Source organism: Peromyscus leucopus, chromosome 19, assembly GCF_004664715.2.
Source record: "Peromyscus leucopus breed LL Stock chromosome 19, UCI_PerLeu_2.1, whole genome shotgun sequence".
In the NCBI taxonomy this organism is placed as follows: domain Eukaryota; kingdom Metazoa; phylum Chordata; class Mammalia; order Rodentia; family Cricetidae; genus Peromyscus; species Peromyscus leucopus.
The window spans coordinates 23,395,499-23,411,971 of record NC_051079.1 but is presented as its reverse complement, the minus strand read 5'-3'; the positions used below and the strand labels follow the sequence as shown (position 1 = coordinate 23,411,971).

General features: G+C 43.3%; 1 protein-coding gene across 1 annotated transcript in view; it reads left to right on the top strand.

Moving 5' to 3' along the window:
• The window catches only part of Epb41l4a (erythrocyte membrane protein band 4.1 like 4A), a gene marked incomplete at its 5' end in the record, with an annotated part of 121,939 nt that overhangs the window by 12,019 nt on the left and 93,447 nt on the right, over positions 1-16,473 (top strand). Inside the window, 2 exons of the mRNA XM_028867173.2 lie at positions 6,513-6,564; positions 12,481-12,559. Of these exons, the coding sequence (XP_028723006.2) occupies positions 6,513-6,564; positions 12,481-12,559 (131 nt within the window). The remainder of the gene's footprint in view (positions 1-6,512; positions 6,565-12,480; positions 12,560-16,473) is intronic.

Below are 16,473 nucleotides of genomic sequence, written 5' to 3'. Positions count from 1 at the left end.
CCAGTGACAGGTTGTCGTCTGGGGCCATACTAAGGGATTGCTCCAGTGTGGTCCTCAGGCTTTAGTCATATTCGTACCAAGGAGCAAATTCAAGTCATAACCTCTTAGTGTTGCTTAGAGGCCCTGGGATATGTACCCAGAGGCAACGAGAAAAGAACACATTGCTGTTGACACAGCCCTGGACATCTTGGAGTGCAAGTGTGAATTGTGTTGAGTCCTAAGCTCCCTAGGATGACCTATTCTGTCATATTTTTTTTTTCGAGATCTTTGTGGCTCTTGTGACTTAGACTCTCTTTTGACTTATTAAATCAAGAAATTGTTTTGTTATTTTAAACAACAACAACAACAACAAAAATGTGTGTGTGGCAATTCTTTGGTTTGCAGAAAGTAGGTTTAAGGCAGCCTGGTGGGCACAGGCCTGTAATCCCAACTACTTGGAAGGCTGAGGCAGAAGAATCATAGGCTCAAGGCTAGCCTGGACTATATACAGAGTGGGTTCAAGGCTGGGCCAGGCAACTTAAGAAGTGAGAAAGGGCTGAGATGTCGCTCAGTAGTAGGGTTTGTGAAGTCCAGCGTTTGTGGAGCATACCCGAGACCCTAAATTTAATTCTCAGAACCAAGGAAAGGAGAAGGAAAACAGGAAACATAAATGTCTCATTCTTAAGTTCTTTGGTTGTCTGTTTTTGAGACAGATCTCACTGTGCAGACCCGGCTGACCTCTTCCTCCTGAGAGCTGGAATTAAAGTCGCCCAGCCATTCATTCCTAAATTCTTTAAGGAACCACCATTACATCATTACTGTAAACTAGATACAGTGAAACTATGTATACCGTAGATTCTGGCCATTTTAACCCCTGGTGTCCTTTCTCACCCCCTTTTGCTCTGCCTTTGAAAACATTCGTCCCAGCAAAGCCTTCCCCCTGCTTTGATCTTGTGTGTGTGTGACCCACTGAGTTCAGTTGTGGCTGCTTGCCTGAGCGTGAGTGGGAGGCTTTTTACTGGAACCTAGGCAACTTACCCACGTCTACACCACTGAAGAAAACGATTCATCCATCTCTAGGAGCCATTAGCAGCTCATATTCCTTTAGGGAGGGGTGGGGCCTTAGGGGTCCCTCTCGCAGGCATGATGCAGGGGCGGCATGCGCAGGTCGCTGCAGTGAGTTCATGAGTTCGGCAAGCCATGTCATGCTCACTTCCCCTCGTTTGGCTCTTGCGTTCTTTTTACCACGTTTGTGACGTTTCCCGAGCCTCACATGGGTGATACAGATGTCCTTTTTAGGACGGAGCCCACCGACCAGTGGCAAGTCTGCGTTCCCCACCGCCCAAGATACGGCCAAGCTTTTTATCACTGAATGCTGTCCGTTCTTTATTTAAATTGTCAAGGAGTCATTATACTGTGAGAACCCTAAGGAGACTCCCAGTGAACAGTTAGCAATGGCTGTGTCCTGAATTGAATATCTATTTTGAAGGTTGGGATATTGATTTAGTGGACGGTATTAGAATTTAAAATTTGAATCCTGAGACTGTTGCCTAGAAAGTTGATGAAACTGTGACATTTACCAGTCAAGGCGAAAGAAAGAGGCCCAGGGCGTCTAGCCAAGACTGTCAGAGACGACGAAGGCTCTGTCATTTTCCTCCTCGTTACACCAGTGCTGTTATTAAGATTGACAGGCTGGGGAAGGAAAGGTACCTAACTGCTTGCCTCTTATATCCTGGGGAAAGACTGGGGGCGGAGAGGACAGTGGTCATGCTTCCTGAGTAGCTGGGTGTTTAGGGCTTATGTTCATAAGTAGGCTGCATGAAATGAAGTGAGGCAGGAAGGTGTGTTTTGATTTATTGCTGTTTTTGTACAGAATAGGCTCTAGTCCAGTTTGTGAGTTTATACACACACTAAAGAGAGGGGTTTAAAGTAGAGAGGAATGAGGAGCTTTTCTAGAGAACACAGGCTGTTTCTCCTTGGGACCGCCTGGATAGGTGAGATGGCACACCCAAGCCCAGTCCCGAAATGCCACACCCTGATTGTCATTGTAGACTAGCGTGATCCTGAAATCCTTGTTTATCTTTTCCCTTTCACTCTGTGCAGCCGAAAGGACTAGAATAAGTAGAATAAGCTCCTGTTTTTCTTTCTTTCTAAAAATTATCTACCAGCCTGGTTTTTGTTGCTGTGATGGAGTACTTGAGACTGGTACATTAAACAAATTGATTTAGTTTGGTTTATGGTCCAAGGGGTTAGATGTCCAGGATGAGGCAGGTGCCTCTGGCCAGGCCTTGTGCTGGGGTAGGAAGAGGAAGAGGAAGAGACAAAACAGAAGGAGGAGCCTTGCTTCATAATAGTTCTGCTCCCATAAGTAGTTCATCCCCAGGAAAGCAGCATTAATCCATTCCTGAGGGTGACATCCTGTAAACTAATGTCTCTCAAAGGTCATACTCAGCACAGTTACACTGGGGACCAAATTTCAACATGAGTGTTGGGAGAGGACAAATGGTACCCAAACCACAGGGTGCTTCATGAGTACTGATGTCTTAGTTATTGGGTAACACCAATGTCACTATGGTGCTTTTTGGCAAAGGACTGTGCTGCCACTTAGAAGCAGGTTCACTTGCTTGAGCAGCAGTAGAGGAGGGTTAGGGAGGTAGTTCCCTTGGTAAAGGGCCTGACATGCAAGCAGGAGGGCCTGAGTTGGGATCCCCAGCACTTACCTAAGTGCTGGGCGGGGTGAGGCTTGCCTGTAACTCCAGGCTGTGGGGTGGAGATAAGCAGATCCCTGGAGTTCGTTGGCCAATTTGCCTAACTAAGTTCAAGACCGCCAGGCTCAATGAGAGACTCAGTCTCAGAACATAAGGTGGATCACAAAGTTGGGGGGAGGTGGGTTTAGGAAGTTAGGAAGGAATATGAACAACATATATAGTGTGCATGTATAAAATTCTCAATGGAAATATTATATATGAAATATATAAAAATCAGTAGAAACAATCGAGGAAGACATCTGATACGGACCTCTATACTCCACATGCATCCACATAAACACATACACATAGCACATACATACAGGCAATTGAGACAATTGACATGTATTTTATAACATTATAAGGTTCTTTTTTCCTCCAGACATAAATCTTGAGGACCTTTTTCATGAACATATTGTTCAGTGTTTTTTTTTCTTAGTATAGTCTTTTTTCATTTCCCTTGTGTGTAATTTTAATATCATGTATGTACTCATTTTATGTACATTTTCTCATGCTCTGTACTATAATTCTGTGTCTGTATATCACTGGCTAGGCTTCAAATACCTTGAGGTTAGAGGCCCATCTTACTTCCCAGGACAGTGCCTGGTGTGACATATAATGGGTGTCAATAGAGAGTGTTCTGTGCATGTTAAGTAGCTTAAAGCCTACCTCCAGAACCTTAAGAATGGGATACTGCATTCAGTAGCAAATTTCTGTGTCCTTTTTCCTCTTGGGTATGAGCAGTCTGGTGTGTTCAGTATGAACAGAGATGTGCTGTTGGATTGCTTGTTGATAATGTGTGGTAACAGTGCCCTAGTAACTGTGGCTGATTTGGTTCCAAGGTCATATCTCTCCCTTGGTTGAACATAAGTGGATTTTGCATTTTAGGATGTTGGCCTGTGGAACCTGGTAGATTGTGTTTATTGTTTACATTCTGCAGCATTTATCATTGTCTGACCTCCATCACCTCTGCCTTCCATTTTGATAAAATGAGATTTGTGCCTGGCATGCTCTGGATGGATGCGTAGTTAGCATATCTGATGTGCAGGGAGCTGATTGAATGGTCTTTGGCTGGATCTTGCTTTTCTTTGCTTTGCGCAAAACTGTAATTTCTGTTTCATCTCAGGAACTTTACTATGCTTTTTTTTTTTTACATGAAAATTTAAATCATTCTCATGGAAAGAGGTTAAATTGTACAGATTATCATTCATGTGCTTTGTTTGGTACACCAACCATACTTTCATATCCCTTAAAGATAAAAGCTTCCTTCCTGTTTTTTTTTTTTTTTTTTCATGGCTTTCCCAGTGTTTGAAAAACAGAAAATGGCACAGTATATACACAGACTGAGCTCCACGGTGCACCATTAACATACAACTTTTATGTTCTTGTGTACCAGCCAAAAATAAACATCAGAAAGCATTTTATTACCCAAAATGCCCTGAACTGAAGTGTCTATAAAATTTGACACTTTTTAATCATTTTAGAAGAGAAAGTTTAGAAGCTTTGCTCTCATTGGCTCCTTGCGGTTTCAATCTCCCTTCCCGTCCCTCCCATTCCTCCGTTGGCACTTCTTGTATCCTTCTGTGTGTGATGTAAGTCCTAAAATTAAAGCCTAGTATTTGGACCAGCCTTGACCCGTGGGAATGATGGGAAGAACCTCTAAGGGCCCACCTGCCTCCAGTACTCTCTCTTATGGGTTCTGTGAATGGGTCACCAGCCATTGGTGATGTCTTGAGCCCAGCCACCCAGAGAGAAGAGAGCCACTGACCTTCAGAACTCTGAGATAGTAAATGGGCGTTGTTTGAAGCCTCACTTTTTTGTTTTGACAACTTGTTATTTAGCAGTAGAAACCTAATCAACTGTCAAGTGGGTGTTTGTGTTTTTGTTAGCTTTCCCTCTGAAATACATAGGCATACTCAAGTCTTTAAAAAAATACATTTTATTTATTACCCCCCCTTTTGTGTGTGCACTTGCAAGCATGAGTATGGTCATGTGCTGTGTTACACATGTCACACTTAGGTTGCCAGGCTTGAACGGCAATTGTTATTATCCCCTGAGTCACCTCCCCAGCTTCCAACCCTTTCACTTACAGCAAAGGAAAGAAATAGTCCATCTGCTGTATGTTTCCATCTCATGGGAAGAATCCTTAGCTTTATACACAGAGAAGAATGAGTCTGCGTTGTGTCCAAAATACAGAGCAACAAGTGGATTGATTTCGCTCTGCACAGGGAGCCAGCATTTCCCTGTGAAGCAGTGTGTCAGCACTAAAGCAGCATCTTTGGTCACTGTGGGCTCCACAGAACTTCCCTGGTCACAGCCCCTGATTCAAACACCTCTTCTGTTTTAAGTCGGTGGACTTGTGTATGTTAGCTTAGAACTGCCTTGAGAGAGCGGCAAATGGGTGCCGATGAATTGAGGCTAGTACTGCAGTAATATGCTTTACTGGGGCACTCAGTATGAACGCTTATCATATATCACAGATCATTTGGAATAGAAGGTAAGGGGATTGCATAACATATTAGAACCTCTGTTTATAATCACGGTTCATCTAAGGGAAGGAAAGGGAACACTGGTGGGTAGGTTCTCCTGGACCTCCCTTGTAGCACCTGATTCCCTCCTGAGTGTTGGGGGGCAGAGGGAGGGGTCACGGCGGGTGTGTGGGGGGACTGAGTGATCTCATCAGGGTTAATGCGGAAGTGCTGGGAATTCGGTGGCCATAGTTGCAGGATGCCAGCTCCCCTCTCCCTGCTGTGGGAATGGAGCCTTATTTAGGCCAATGGAGATGGATCCTGGGTGTTCCTGTGGGTCCTCCATATTTGTCTAGGGTAAATGATGGAGAGGCTCCATCTGTTTTTCCCCCTGGGCCCTTCAGTGCCTCCCATGAGAGCCTGAGCCTCCTCTGCGGCTTCTCCTTGCTCCTCTTGCAGAGGGAGAGCCAAGGCTGTGGGGCTGGCTTCTTTCAGTGATTTTTGTTTCACGGGGCCAAGAATTCCCCATCCTGCCTGCAGTTCTAGTCCTTAAAGGTTGATGTGAATTAGTAAGCAAATACCTTACATGGGCTAAAGCCAGTTACCAAGAGCGAGCCTCACACCTTAATAATGATAGAGCATTGCATAGCTGTGGGTGAGCCCGCTAAAGACCGTGTGAATTGCAACATCTACTCTGCATCGACACCCAGTAGGGCACACGCAGAGCTTTTCAGTTCTTCATCCCCTGTTTCATGGTGATGGCAAGGGCGATCCAGGTAGAAATGCCCACAGCTGTGCTCCAGATTCAGGACCTCAGCGGAGCTGAACTCCCCTCTTGGGCCCCAAATGACGATTTGAGCTAATTTGATTGCTTTCTTCCTAATACCTAGTAGCAATTGTTACAGGGTATGGGACAGCTAGGGAAGAGGTTGGGGACATTTTTTGGGGAGACGTGACTCAGGGGACCATGAAGGAGGGCCATGGAAAGACACTTAGAGGGTCTTCTTAGTGGCCGCTGTCTTCCAGGTAATACCACTCATTTGTAAGTGTCTGGCTGCCGTCCACCCTTCAGTGAGTACAGTCCAGCTAAAGCACATCGTTGCCCTGGCTCTCCCTGGACGCCAGCGGCGGGCATCTTCCTTTCCTTTAGTACTCTGGCCACAGAAGGCTTCTTAGTGAGTCTGTGGATATGACACGATGCATGATGGTTTACTTGTCCAGTGTTTAAATAGCACTTGAGTAATACCTCAGAAATACTCTTGATGCCGAGGTGGACGAAACACATCTAACTTTACAATGGCCCCTTTCTGTCTTACAGTACTGGCTGGATCCAGCAAAAACTCTCGCGGAGCACAAGGAGCTGATCAACAGTAGGTATTTCATTTTAATTTTGTGAGAAGTGACTTGGGCACGGTGAAAGGTTTGTGATTGATTTAGTGCCGGCGAGGGAACAGTAGGGCTGAGAGAATCGTTCCTGGGTTGTGTGCTGTGAGACTCTCTAGACTGGGGTGGGGTTAATTTAATCAGATGCTCAGGACCCTATGATTGTGTCGAGTGTGTCCTAGGGATACACCTCTCTCTCTTTTTTTTTTTTTAATCTGTAACTTTTGTACATACTTGTCTTTAAAACTTGACCTTAAAAAGCAGAAAGGAGGAGAGAGGAAAGAGTTGGTTCCTGGGTTTTAGAGTGTTTTGTTATCATGCCACAGGGCCTGTGACATGAAAAGTTTCTGACTTCAAGGAGAGAGGTCATTTCTTGTCAGGGGTTAGCTTTTGGAATGATCAAAGTTGGTGTAGTTAAATACATATTCTTTAATCTTAATATCCATTCCCAAGGTTTTATTTATAAACATACTCACAAACTTAAGTATGCAAAAGAATAACCCTTTACAATTTTTTTGTGGTAAAATTACATAAATTAAAAATTTGAAACATTTTGTATGTAATTCACTGACATTAAATAATTCACATTGCTATAGATATCATTGTCTGCATAATTCTTCATTATCCCAGACTGACTTCTGTAGCCAGTGAGTCATTTTGTTCAAATTTGTGACTGACTGTCAATCAGAACCTCGTGGGCCCTCCTGCCTTTGGGCCCCATCGCTCGCTCGCTCGCTCGCTCCCATGCCTGTCTGCCCGTTCTCTGGGGTCCTATTGGTTGTGTGAACTTTCGTGGATCCCAGCTTAGGGATGCAGCCACACCTGAGAAAGGACTGGGAACCTGGAACTGCAGGACCCTCAGGAGCAAGTCCAGATTCTCTGAACATCAGCACCATTGTTATTATCTGCTTTCTCCCTTGGTGGAAATCACCAAAGTTTATAAATTACAGCCCTGGACCATTTGAACCAATTAAAAAAAAATGCCTATCAGAAACTCAGGAAAATTTCAGGGATAATTATTTTAAAACAAACTTGCAGGTTTTTCCTGAGATAATAAAAAAAATGTAAACATTTTAGTGGAACATGGTGGTTCATGCCTGTAATGCTAGTAAAATAGTAGTAGACAGGGGGATTGCCACACACTGAGGCCAGCTTGGGCTACGTAGTGGTTCCAGGCTAGCCTGGGCTACAGAGTAAGTTCTTATTTCAAAAACAAGCAGACAAACACAGGGGCTGGAGAGATGGCCCAGTGGTTAGAACACTTGCTGCTCTTCCAGAGGACCTGGGTTTGATTCCCAGCACCTACACAATGGCTCATAACCTGGGTAACTCCGATTCCAGAGGATCCAATGTTGTCTTCTGGCCTTCCTGGACACCAGACATACATATTGTGTATAGACATACATGCAGACAAAACACCCATACACATAAAAGTGAGTAAGTCTTTCAAAATATTTTAAGGTGATTTTTTTTTTTTTAGAAATAATTCATTTTTATTTTACTTGCATGTCTGTCTGAGAGTGTCAGATCTTGGAGTTACAGACACTTGTGAGCTGTCATGTGGGTTCTGGGAATTGAACCCAGATCCTCTGGAAGACCAGGCAGGGCTCTTAACCATTGAGCCATCTCTTCAGCCCATTAAGGTGAAATTTTAAAGCGTGCCTACTCAATGCATTAAGATATTCTATTTAAACAGCATTGTAAGAAGCAGTACTTTTTTCCCCCCAAATGCAGTGATGTTAAATACGTGATGTATCGTGTGTAAAAGACACAGTCTCAACTGAAGAACTGTGTCATGGAAGACTTTTTGTCTTATCTTGTGAACTGCTTTGATAAGGGAGGAAAATAGCATGGTCGGAGTGAGTAGCCATACAAATGGGAGGCCATTTCTGGTCACCAAAATCCTCATAGGTATATCTGGATTTACTTGCCCTAAACTAAGTGGAAATTCATTATTGTCGTTAAGACACTATGAATGGTAGATTGGGGAATTCCTAGTGTCTGGTTCCTACATTTTTTTTCTTTGATAAAACAAAATGATATTAGCTTCACTTTAAAAGTTTCTTAACGTCGATCTCGTTAAAGGGATGGATTCCAGATTCTACTGAGTTAGTAATTTGCTCCATCAGCATCCATTTTTGTAGTTAGTCTTAGATAAGAAGCCAGAAAATGTCTGGCTAGAAATATTCTTGCATATAAATGACCATTTCTAGGGCCGTAGATTTCTCTAACAGGTGCTCCAGATGGGAGTTTGCACCCAAGGTCTGTTTCCCCAGGCTGTAGAAGACAGTGCCCACACAGCACCAAATACTAGGCATGGGTAAGCTTCCTTCTCATCCCTGGGGTTTCAGGCAAGCTGCTTAACTCCCCAACGCTTCGCCTGCTCTGTGGTGGCTTCCAGGCTGTGGGCAAGAATGAAATATTCATGTATTTGCTGTTGTTACTGTTGTTTGAGACAGGGTCTCACTGTATATCCTTAGCTGACTTGGAACTTACGATGTACCAGACTGGTCTCGAACTCACAGAGATGCACCCATCTCTGCCTCCTGAGTGCTGGGATTAAGGGTGTGTGCCACCACACTGGGCAATATGAACTAACACAAGGCCCTCTGTATGACGGTGGAAAAGGCCGAAGCCCTTAAAGAAAATTAACTCAAGCTGAGTGGTTTTCATTGTGCATTTTTCAAGTTTCTGCTTAGCTACCCATGACTGGACAGAGATGAAGTGTCTGGGCCGGGTGACTAGGGGTCATCTGTCATGTTCCACAGAATGAACGTAGCCCTGGAGTCTATAGAAGGCCTCTTCTCTTTGTGCACATCTTAGTGGCATGCGTGCCTGCGTCCCTGCCCCCCTAGGTGAAAGCCCAGCTGCCTGCGGGCACAGGCAGACCCATCTGCTCAGGAACAGAGCTTGATTGACACAGACCATCAGCCGTCGGCCTGGACTTCCTGCCTCTTCTAAATATTTAATAGTCTTGCCTCCCTGGTGTCTGTGTTGAGGGGTGTGTTTGTCAGAAATACAAACAGTGATTGACTGACTATGCATAAAAACCAAATATATGGAGTACTGATAGGAAACTAGAGCAAAGGTTTTAAAATGTCGATTTAAAAAAAAAATCACGAGCCGGGCGGTGGTGGCGCACGCCTTTAATCCCAGCACTCGGGAGGCAGAGCCAGGCGGATCGCTGTGAGTTCGAGGCCAGCCTGGGCTACCAAGTGAGCTCCAGGAAAGGCGCAAAACTACGCAGAGAAACCCTGTCTCGAAAAACCAAAAAAAAAAAAAAAATCACGAAATGTAAGAAGTAACTCATGAAGGAAGGCAGAGATGAAGGGAGAGGCAGGGGCCTGCCCTTGATGTCTTACATATGTCGTTAATAGGGCTTTGGGAGAGTACAGAAATGTGTGAGTATGTGATAATAGCCAATAATGTGGTTTGTATGTTATAAATGAACTTTATTTTTATTACTGGATCTAATTTGTTTCTTTCACCCAGCATTTAAGTTATGACTTCATTTATTTAACTTAAAATGAAAGCGCATTAGAGTTTCTTTATATCAATTACGTGGCGTCCACTGTTTTCACCAGGCACATGCCATGCTTTCTGTTGGTGGGGCAGAGCCTTGGGTGAAATAATCAGTTGCACCACTGACAATCAGTTGGAGCACCAAGTAAAAAGCCCGTTTTAAAACAAAGGAAGCGGCAGCTGGGAGGTGGAGATGGGGGATCGGGACTTCAGATCAACCTCAGCTGTAGGGCAGGTTCAAGGCCAGCATGAGCCACAGGAGACCTTGCCTCAAAACAAAAACAAAGCATATTAGCTCTACTAATAGTTACTGCCAGCTTGCAAGTTCAAAGTTTTGAAAACAGTACAGTCCACATCCACTCACTCTGAAGTAAGAAATGTTTTTAGGAGCGGCTTACTACAATATGACAGCACCCACGAAACCATCATACTCCTGTATGATGTGTTGACTGTATTTCCCCACGAATCTGCAATGCTAGGCTTTGTTTCTGAATTTTTAAATTTTGTCTTTTTGTCGTCCATAGATTTAGTCCTTTTGTGTGTGGTAAATGAATAAGAAGTATCTTCTTTGCATATGTGAGGAAGTATTTCTCTATTTAGAATAGTTAATGGGGCTGGAGAGATGGCTCAGTGGTTAAGAGCACTGGCTGCTCTTACAGAGGACCTGAGTTTAATTCACCTGTATGGCAGCTCACAACTGTCTGTACTTAGAGTTCCAGGGCTCTGACTCCTTCTTCCAACCTCGGAGGGTGACGGACATGCACGTGGTGTGTGCATACATATATGCAGGCAAACACGCATACACATAAAATAAATGAATTAAAAAAATTAGAATCGTTTAAATGCAACAGATAGTGTGCTATCACATGGCTTCTTTGATTACTTTTCTTAAGAAATATACATGATTATGAAAATTCTAGCTAATCCGTTTGCAGAGTACTGCTACTTCCTCTTCCCAGCATTTGCCACAGTTTACACTTCCGAGTGTATTTTTTCCTGGGACAGACATCATAGATTAACTTTTCTTCCCTGTGAGGTGTCAGGACTGTAGACTGGTGAGCCTCTCTACACCGGCTTATACAGATCTCCACCGTGTGAATACTCAGGGGCTGGTCCATGGTCCCGTGGCTGTGACTCACGGACACAGTCCCCTCTGCTGCTCAGCGGTCTTGACAGCCTTTTGCAGAGAAGTTTAGAAAACCTTCTTTTTGATAGTTGATGTGATAAGTGGATGGCTTTAAAAGGTCATTTATTTGTCAATATGCATCCTCGATGGCAAGAAGAGCCTCTCCTTCCTACCTCCTTCCCTTAATAATGAATACTAGGAAAATATAAATTAATAAAAATTGTACATAGACTGTCTAACCAGAGATGAGAACCGGGACATTGTGATATTTTGGGTCTTAAATGTTTTCTGTGTTTATGTGGGAATGAACATGCGCTTAGAATTCATTTCCTGCTTTCAATAGTCTTGAACCATGCCTTTTCCATTTTGTGTTCTTATGTCTTTAGAAATATTTTGTAAATGTTATTCTGTGCGTGTGTATGTGTGTGTGTGTGCACGCGCGCGCCTGTGTACTTGTGGGTACATGTACCTACATGCAGAGACTAGAAGAGGATGTCAGGCATCCTACTCTGTCATTCCCTGCCTTACTCCCTTGAGACAGGACCCCGCATGGAACCAGGAGCTAGATTATTGGCGGTCAGAAAACTCCAGAAACTCCTCTGTCAGCCCGGCTGGGGCTACAGGAGCATGCTCAGCCACACCCAGCTTTCTGCAGTGAAATTGGGATCTGAACTCAGATCCTATTGCTTGTACAGGAAGTGCTTTTACCCACTGAACCGTCTCCCCAGCCCCTAATTCTGTTTTTTTCCCAAGTAAAGAACCTTCCATTTTAGCACAGTTTAAATTCCAACTCATTAATGATTTTTAAAAGTATATATAAGCTTGGTGTGGTGGCACATAAGGGTATTTTAATCCCACATTGGGGACACAGAGGCAGGTGGATCTCTCTGAGTTTAAGGCCATCCTGGTCTACATGGCAGGTCTCAGTCAGGCCAGCCAGAATTACATAGAGACCCTGACACACACACACACACACACACACACACACACACACACACACACACACACACACATTATGTCAGTGGATACACAGTATACCTAAAGGCAAATTGTAATACTAATATTATTTGATGTGAGAGTGTAAATCTTAAAATATAATTTATATTTTAAATGAACTGTCAACGGCTTGAAATAGATGTTTTTATATTTAATGCACTTTCCATATGTGAATATAATTCCTAATTGTTACATATTACAATGCAACTTTGATTATAATGTGAAATATAATTAGTTTTTATTTTTATTTTTTTTTAAGCTGGACCTCCATATACTTTGTATTTTGGTATTAAATTCTATGCTGAAGATCCCTGTAAACTCAAAGAAGAAATAACCAGGTATAGTACTAACTTTATCTTTGAATAGTGTGCTATATATGAAAGGCTGTATTGAAAGTGGATTACAAGTTGGGGTTAGACACCTGAGTGTGTGTTGAGCTGTGTCTTGTGAAGCATCTGCCGTGAGGATTAAATTTTAGCCTTGCATGGAGGTAGCTCAGTGTCCGATGAGAGATGTGCTGGAAAGCAGCAGGAACCTGGGTGACATGTTGGTAGATTTTCCATCTGCTGTGATAGGCTATTCCCTGTCATTGATCAGTGTGCCTTTGGCCTTTGTGTCTGTGGAAGAGCAGTCGTTTGAACTGCAAAGGGAGGGCATTTGGATGCCAGGTTCCTGCCTGTGAATATATATTTGAAAAGCTGGTTATTTTCCTTTAATTAGTTGTAGCTGAAATATCAGCTGTTTAAATATTTCACTTATCTTTGCCGGAAATGAAAAGATAATTACTTTATTAATATTAAAAAGGGAGAGAAAAGATCAGTATTATACTGTATTACTTCACCTTTATCTCCAAAAACTATATTTCAGTAAAGACAGATTTACTTATTGAAATTGATTATATAGATTACCAAAATAGTCCAGACCAGCATTTGAAAGTGCCCTCTAAAGAGGGGGCGGGGGACATCAGTGTCCTGTTGCACTTTTCTTGTCCATTGAGCTGGCTGCAAAAACCAAAGCATTTGTCGTAACTCAGATAGTTAATTTTCCAGTGAACTTTTATTATGGGCCGAAGCAAAACTTTATACATTATATGAAAAACTGGAAATCATATCAACAAAGGCAGCCTAGTTTTTTCCCCCCATCTATTCCTTCCTTTTGTATATGCATATGCATGTGGGGATATGTGTGCATGTGGAGGTCAGAGGTCAGGTGTCTTCTTCAATCACTCTCCTTCATCTTTGTGACAAGGTCTATTATTGAACGTGAAGCTCATTCATCGGCTAGACTGGCTGGCTCGCAAGTCCCAGGGAAATGTCTGCCTCTGTGACCCAGAGGTGGGGTTACAGGAATGCACCGCTGTGCCTGGCTTGTGACGTGGGTGCTGGGGACCCGAACTCATGTACTCGTGCTTGCTCAGCGGGCACTGCGTTGACCTAGCCACTTCCCAGCCACTGTGCATTCGTGCATCTTTCAGCTCAGACGTTCTTTCCTCTTTATTTTGGACTCACTGGGGTTCCCATCCCACTCTGACCTACACGTGCAGGCCTCGTCTTTAGATCCGTGTGACGTCTGCCTCCACATCACCCACCTCTGTTTACTCCTGAGCACTCTGGAAAGCCAGCACATACACCTTTGCAGCACACAGCTTTCTGTGGGAAGGGAGTTGTTCTGAGAGGAGAGGCATTTATATTAGATCTTCGTGGGGGGCGGGGGTGGGAATCAAGTCTGAAAGTGTAAAAATGCTTCAACGCCCATAACTTATTAGAGAAGGGCAAAGGCACGTTTTGTTTAAAAATGGCGCAAGGCCATCATTTCCATGGACTCTGCCTCAGTGTATGTGTCTTAAAGGACTTTTGTAAGTGTTAGATAGCATGATCTATGTGTTTAGAGTGGTAAGTGCTTAATCAACGTGAGTTCTTAGTAATCCATCCTTGTTTGTCATGACAGTGCAGTGCAGTCACACTTAAGTAGCGTTAGCTTATGTTTATAAATATATCTATATTGTTATATCTATGTTTAACTGGTATTAATAGGGAGCAGGAATTTTTCTTCGGAATCAACTAATGCCTGTGCCGCAGAGTTTGACAGAGTAGACATTTTCCCTCAGGCATCTCACCAGATTATCTAAGAACCAGATGATATAATTGGCTTATAGGTGATGACTATGACTTTTTTCTTTTTGGTCTAAATCGTAGTTAATGTAAGTAATAAACTAAATGCACATTTAATATGTGACCAGTATGTGATATACTGAGGATGATGCCATTTTGCCTTGCGTGAAGACATTGCTCCATCGACAGGTCTGTAATACAATAGACATGAAAAAGTGGACTGATTACATGAAATTGTTTTGGTTATTTGTTATGTATGTACAATTGTAAATGTGAGTGATATATGTGTGTGTTTACGTGTGTGTGCCTGTGTGTGTGAGTGAGTTTGAGTGTGGTGCGTATGTGTCATGGCATGTGTGTGGAGGTCAGAGGGCATCTCTTCAGTCTTTCTCTTCCTGAGGCAGGTTATCTCTTGTTTGGGCTGCTGTGCAGCGCACTTCTGGCTAGACTGACCCATGAGCTTCCAGCATGTTCTCCTGTCTCTGACTTCCATCTTGTAGTAATGCTGGGGTTGTAGATACATGCTACCGCATCATCTAGCCACTTATGTGGCTTCGAGAGCTGGAACTCAGTCACCAGGTTTTTGCTCAGCAAGCACTTTTGCACACTGAGCCATCTCTCTGGCTAAAAGGTAAAACTGAAACCCAAAAGCCAAATTCCCTTATATGGTGTTAAAGGAAACTCTTTTAATGGCCAGTATTTCCAAGACATATTTTTCAGTGTTTTCAAGTTTAAGTTCAGCTAGGTCTTGTGTCTCATGCTTGTAATCCTAGCACTTGGGGAACTGAGGCAGGAGGATTACCATGAGTCCAGGGCCAAAAAGCAAGCAAGCAAGCAAGCAAGCAAAAATCCTAAATAGAGTGACTATCTTGATTCTGTTCTTTGGAGCATTGCTCCACCCTACTCTGTGTTGGTTTTTCAGTTTTCGATAATTTTATATGAAATGTAAGATAAAGGAGACTTTTGTGTATATAATCACACAATCTAGCTGGTTGTGTGATTTTGGGAAAATGGTGTAGCCCTTTTTAAAAATCTCAATTTTCTGTCTACATAGCAGAATTACAGGATTTCCATGTAAATAGTTTTTTTTTTTTTTAATCATACTATTTCATCTATCTTGCTTGGCCCTCATTCACCGAGTTCTCTTGTGGTAAATGGGGTTTGGGTATTTCTACAAGAGAGATGAATGGAGGAATACGATAAGTTAATGTGTGCACAGTGCCGACTCCAGTGCAAATGATGTAGATGCTCAATTGGCAGGGTAGCTGGAGCGGGGGTGGGGGGGATGGTGGTCGTTTTATATGTTTTTGTTTGTTGCTTCAAGAAATAGAAAAAGACCAATGTGGAGCCTTGAGATACAGGCCTTTCGGTTTATCTATCAAACTGTTAGTCAGAACTTTCTGGGCATATGTGTTCCTTTTGCTGTAGCCTGCGTTTCTGGAATCTGTATGTTAAGACTGTATGTATTAACTGTATGTTAATACCCACCTGCTCATTCTTCCTTCAGTAGTTCATGGAGTGTTGTGCTCCGTGTGTGACCACGTGACCAAGGAAAGGCCTGGCTTCCATCACTTGATGAGAACATTTTTATACTTCTAACTATGTAGTGATTTTTTTTTTTTTTTTTGAGCTTAAAAGAAGGAGGACAGTCCTCTTTACCTCTGAAATGCACTCCTTACCCTTGAGCAGACCGGAAGGAGGAGAGATGTGGATGGTGGCAGGCCAGGTTTTAAACTTGCAGGGTCCTGGGTATGGGGTGGAGAGGAGTGTACTGCTGCCACATTCTCATGTATGTTGTGATTGATGTGGATGTCTGGGGTGGCTTTCCAGCATTCTAGGTTTCTCTTACACGGGCACCTGAGACTAGTGTGCCAGCTCCTGAAGCAGCCAGTCAAGGAGGTTTTGCCTCCAGCCTGCAGCCTCGGTCTTCCGGGAATGGCCAGTGTGGCCTCCAGCATTTGGATTTCCTCCTTGGGCTGTAGCTGTGAGCAGGTGGAGAAGAGATTTATCACAGATGATTTCTGCAATCCATTTATTTTTCTTGTCTTTGCCTTTCCCAGTAACATCAAGCGTCACCTTACAAAGAAGGGAAATTACAGGGCAGCCTGAAGATGCAGGTGTGTGTGCGTGTGCGTGTGCGT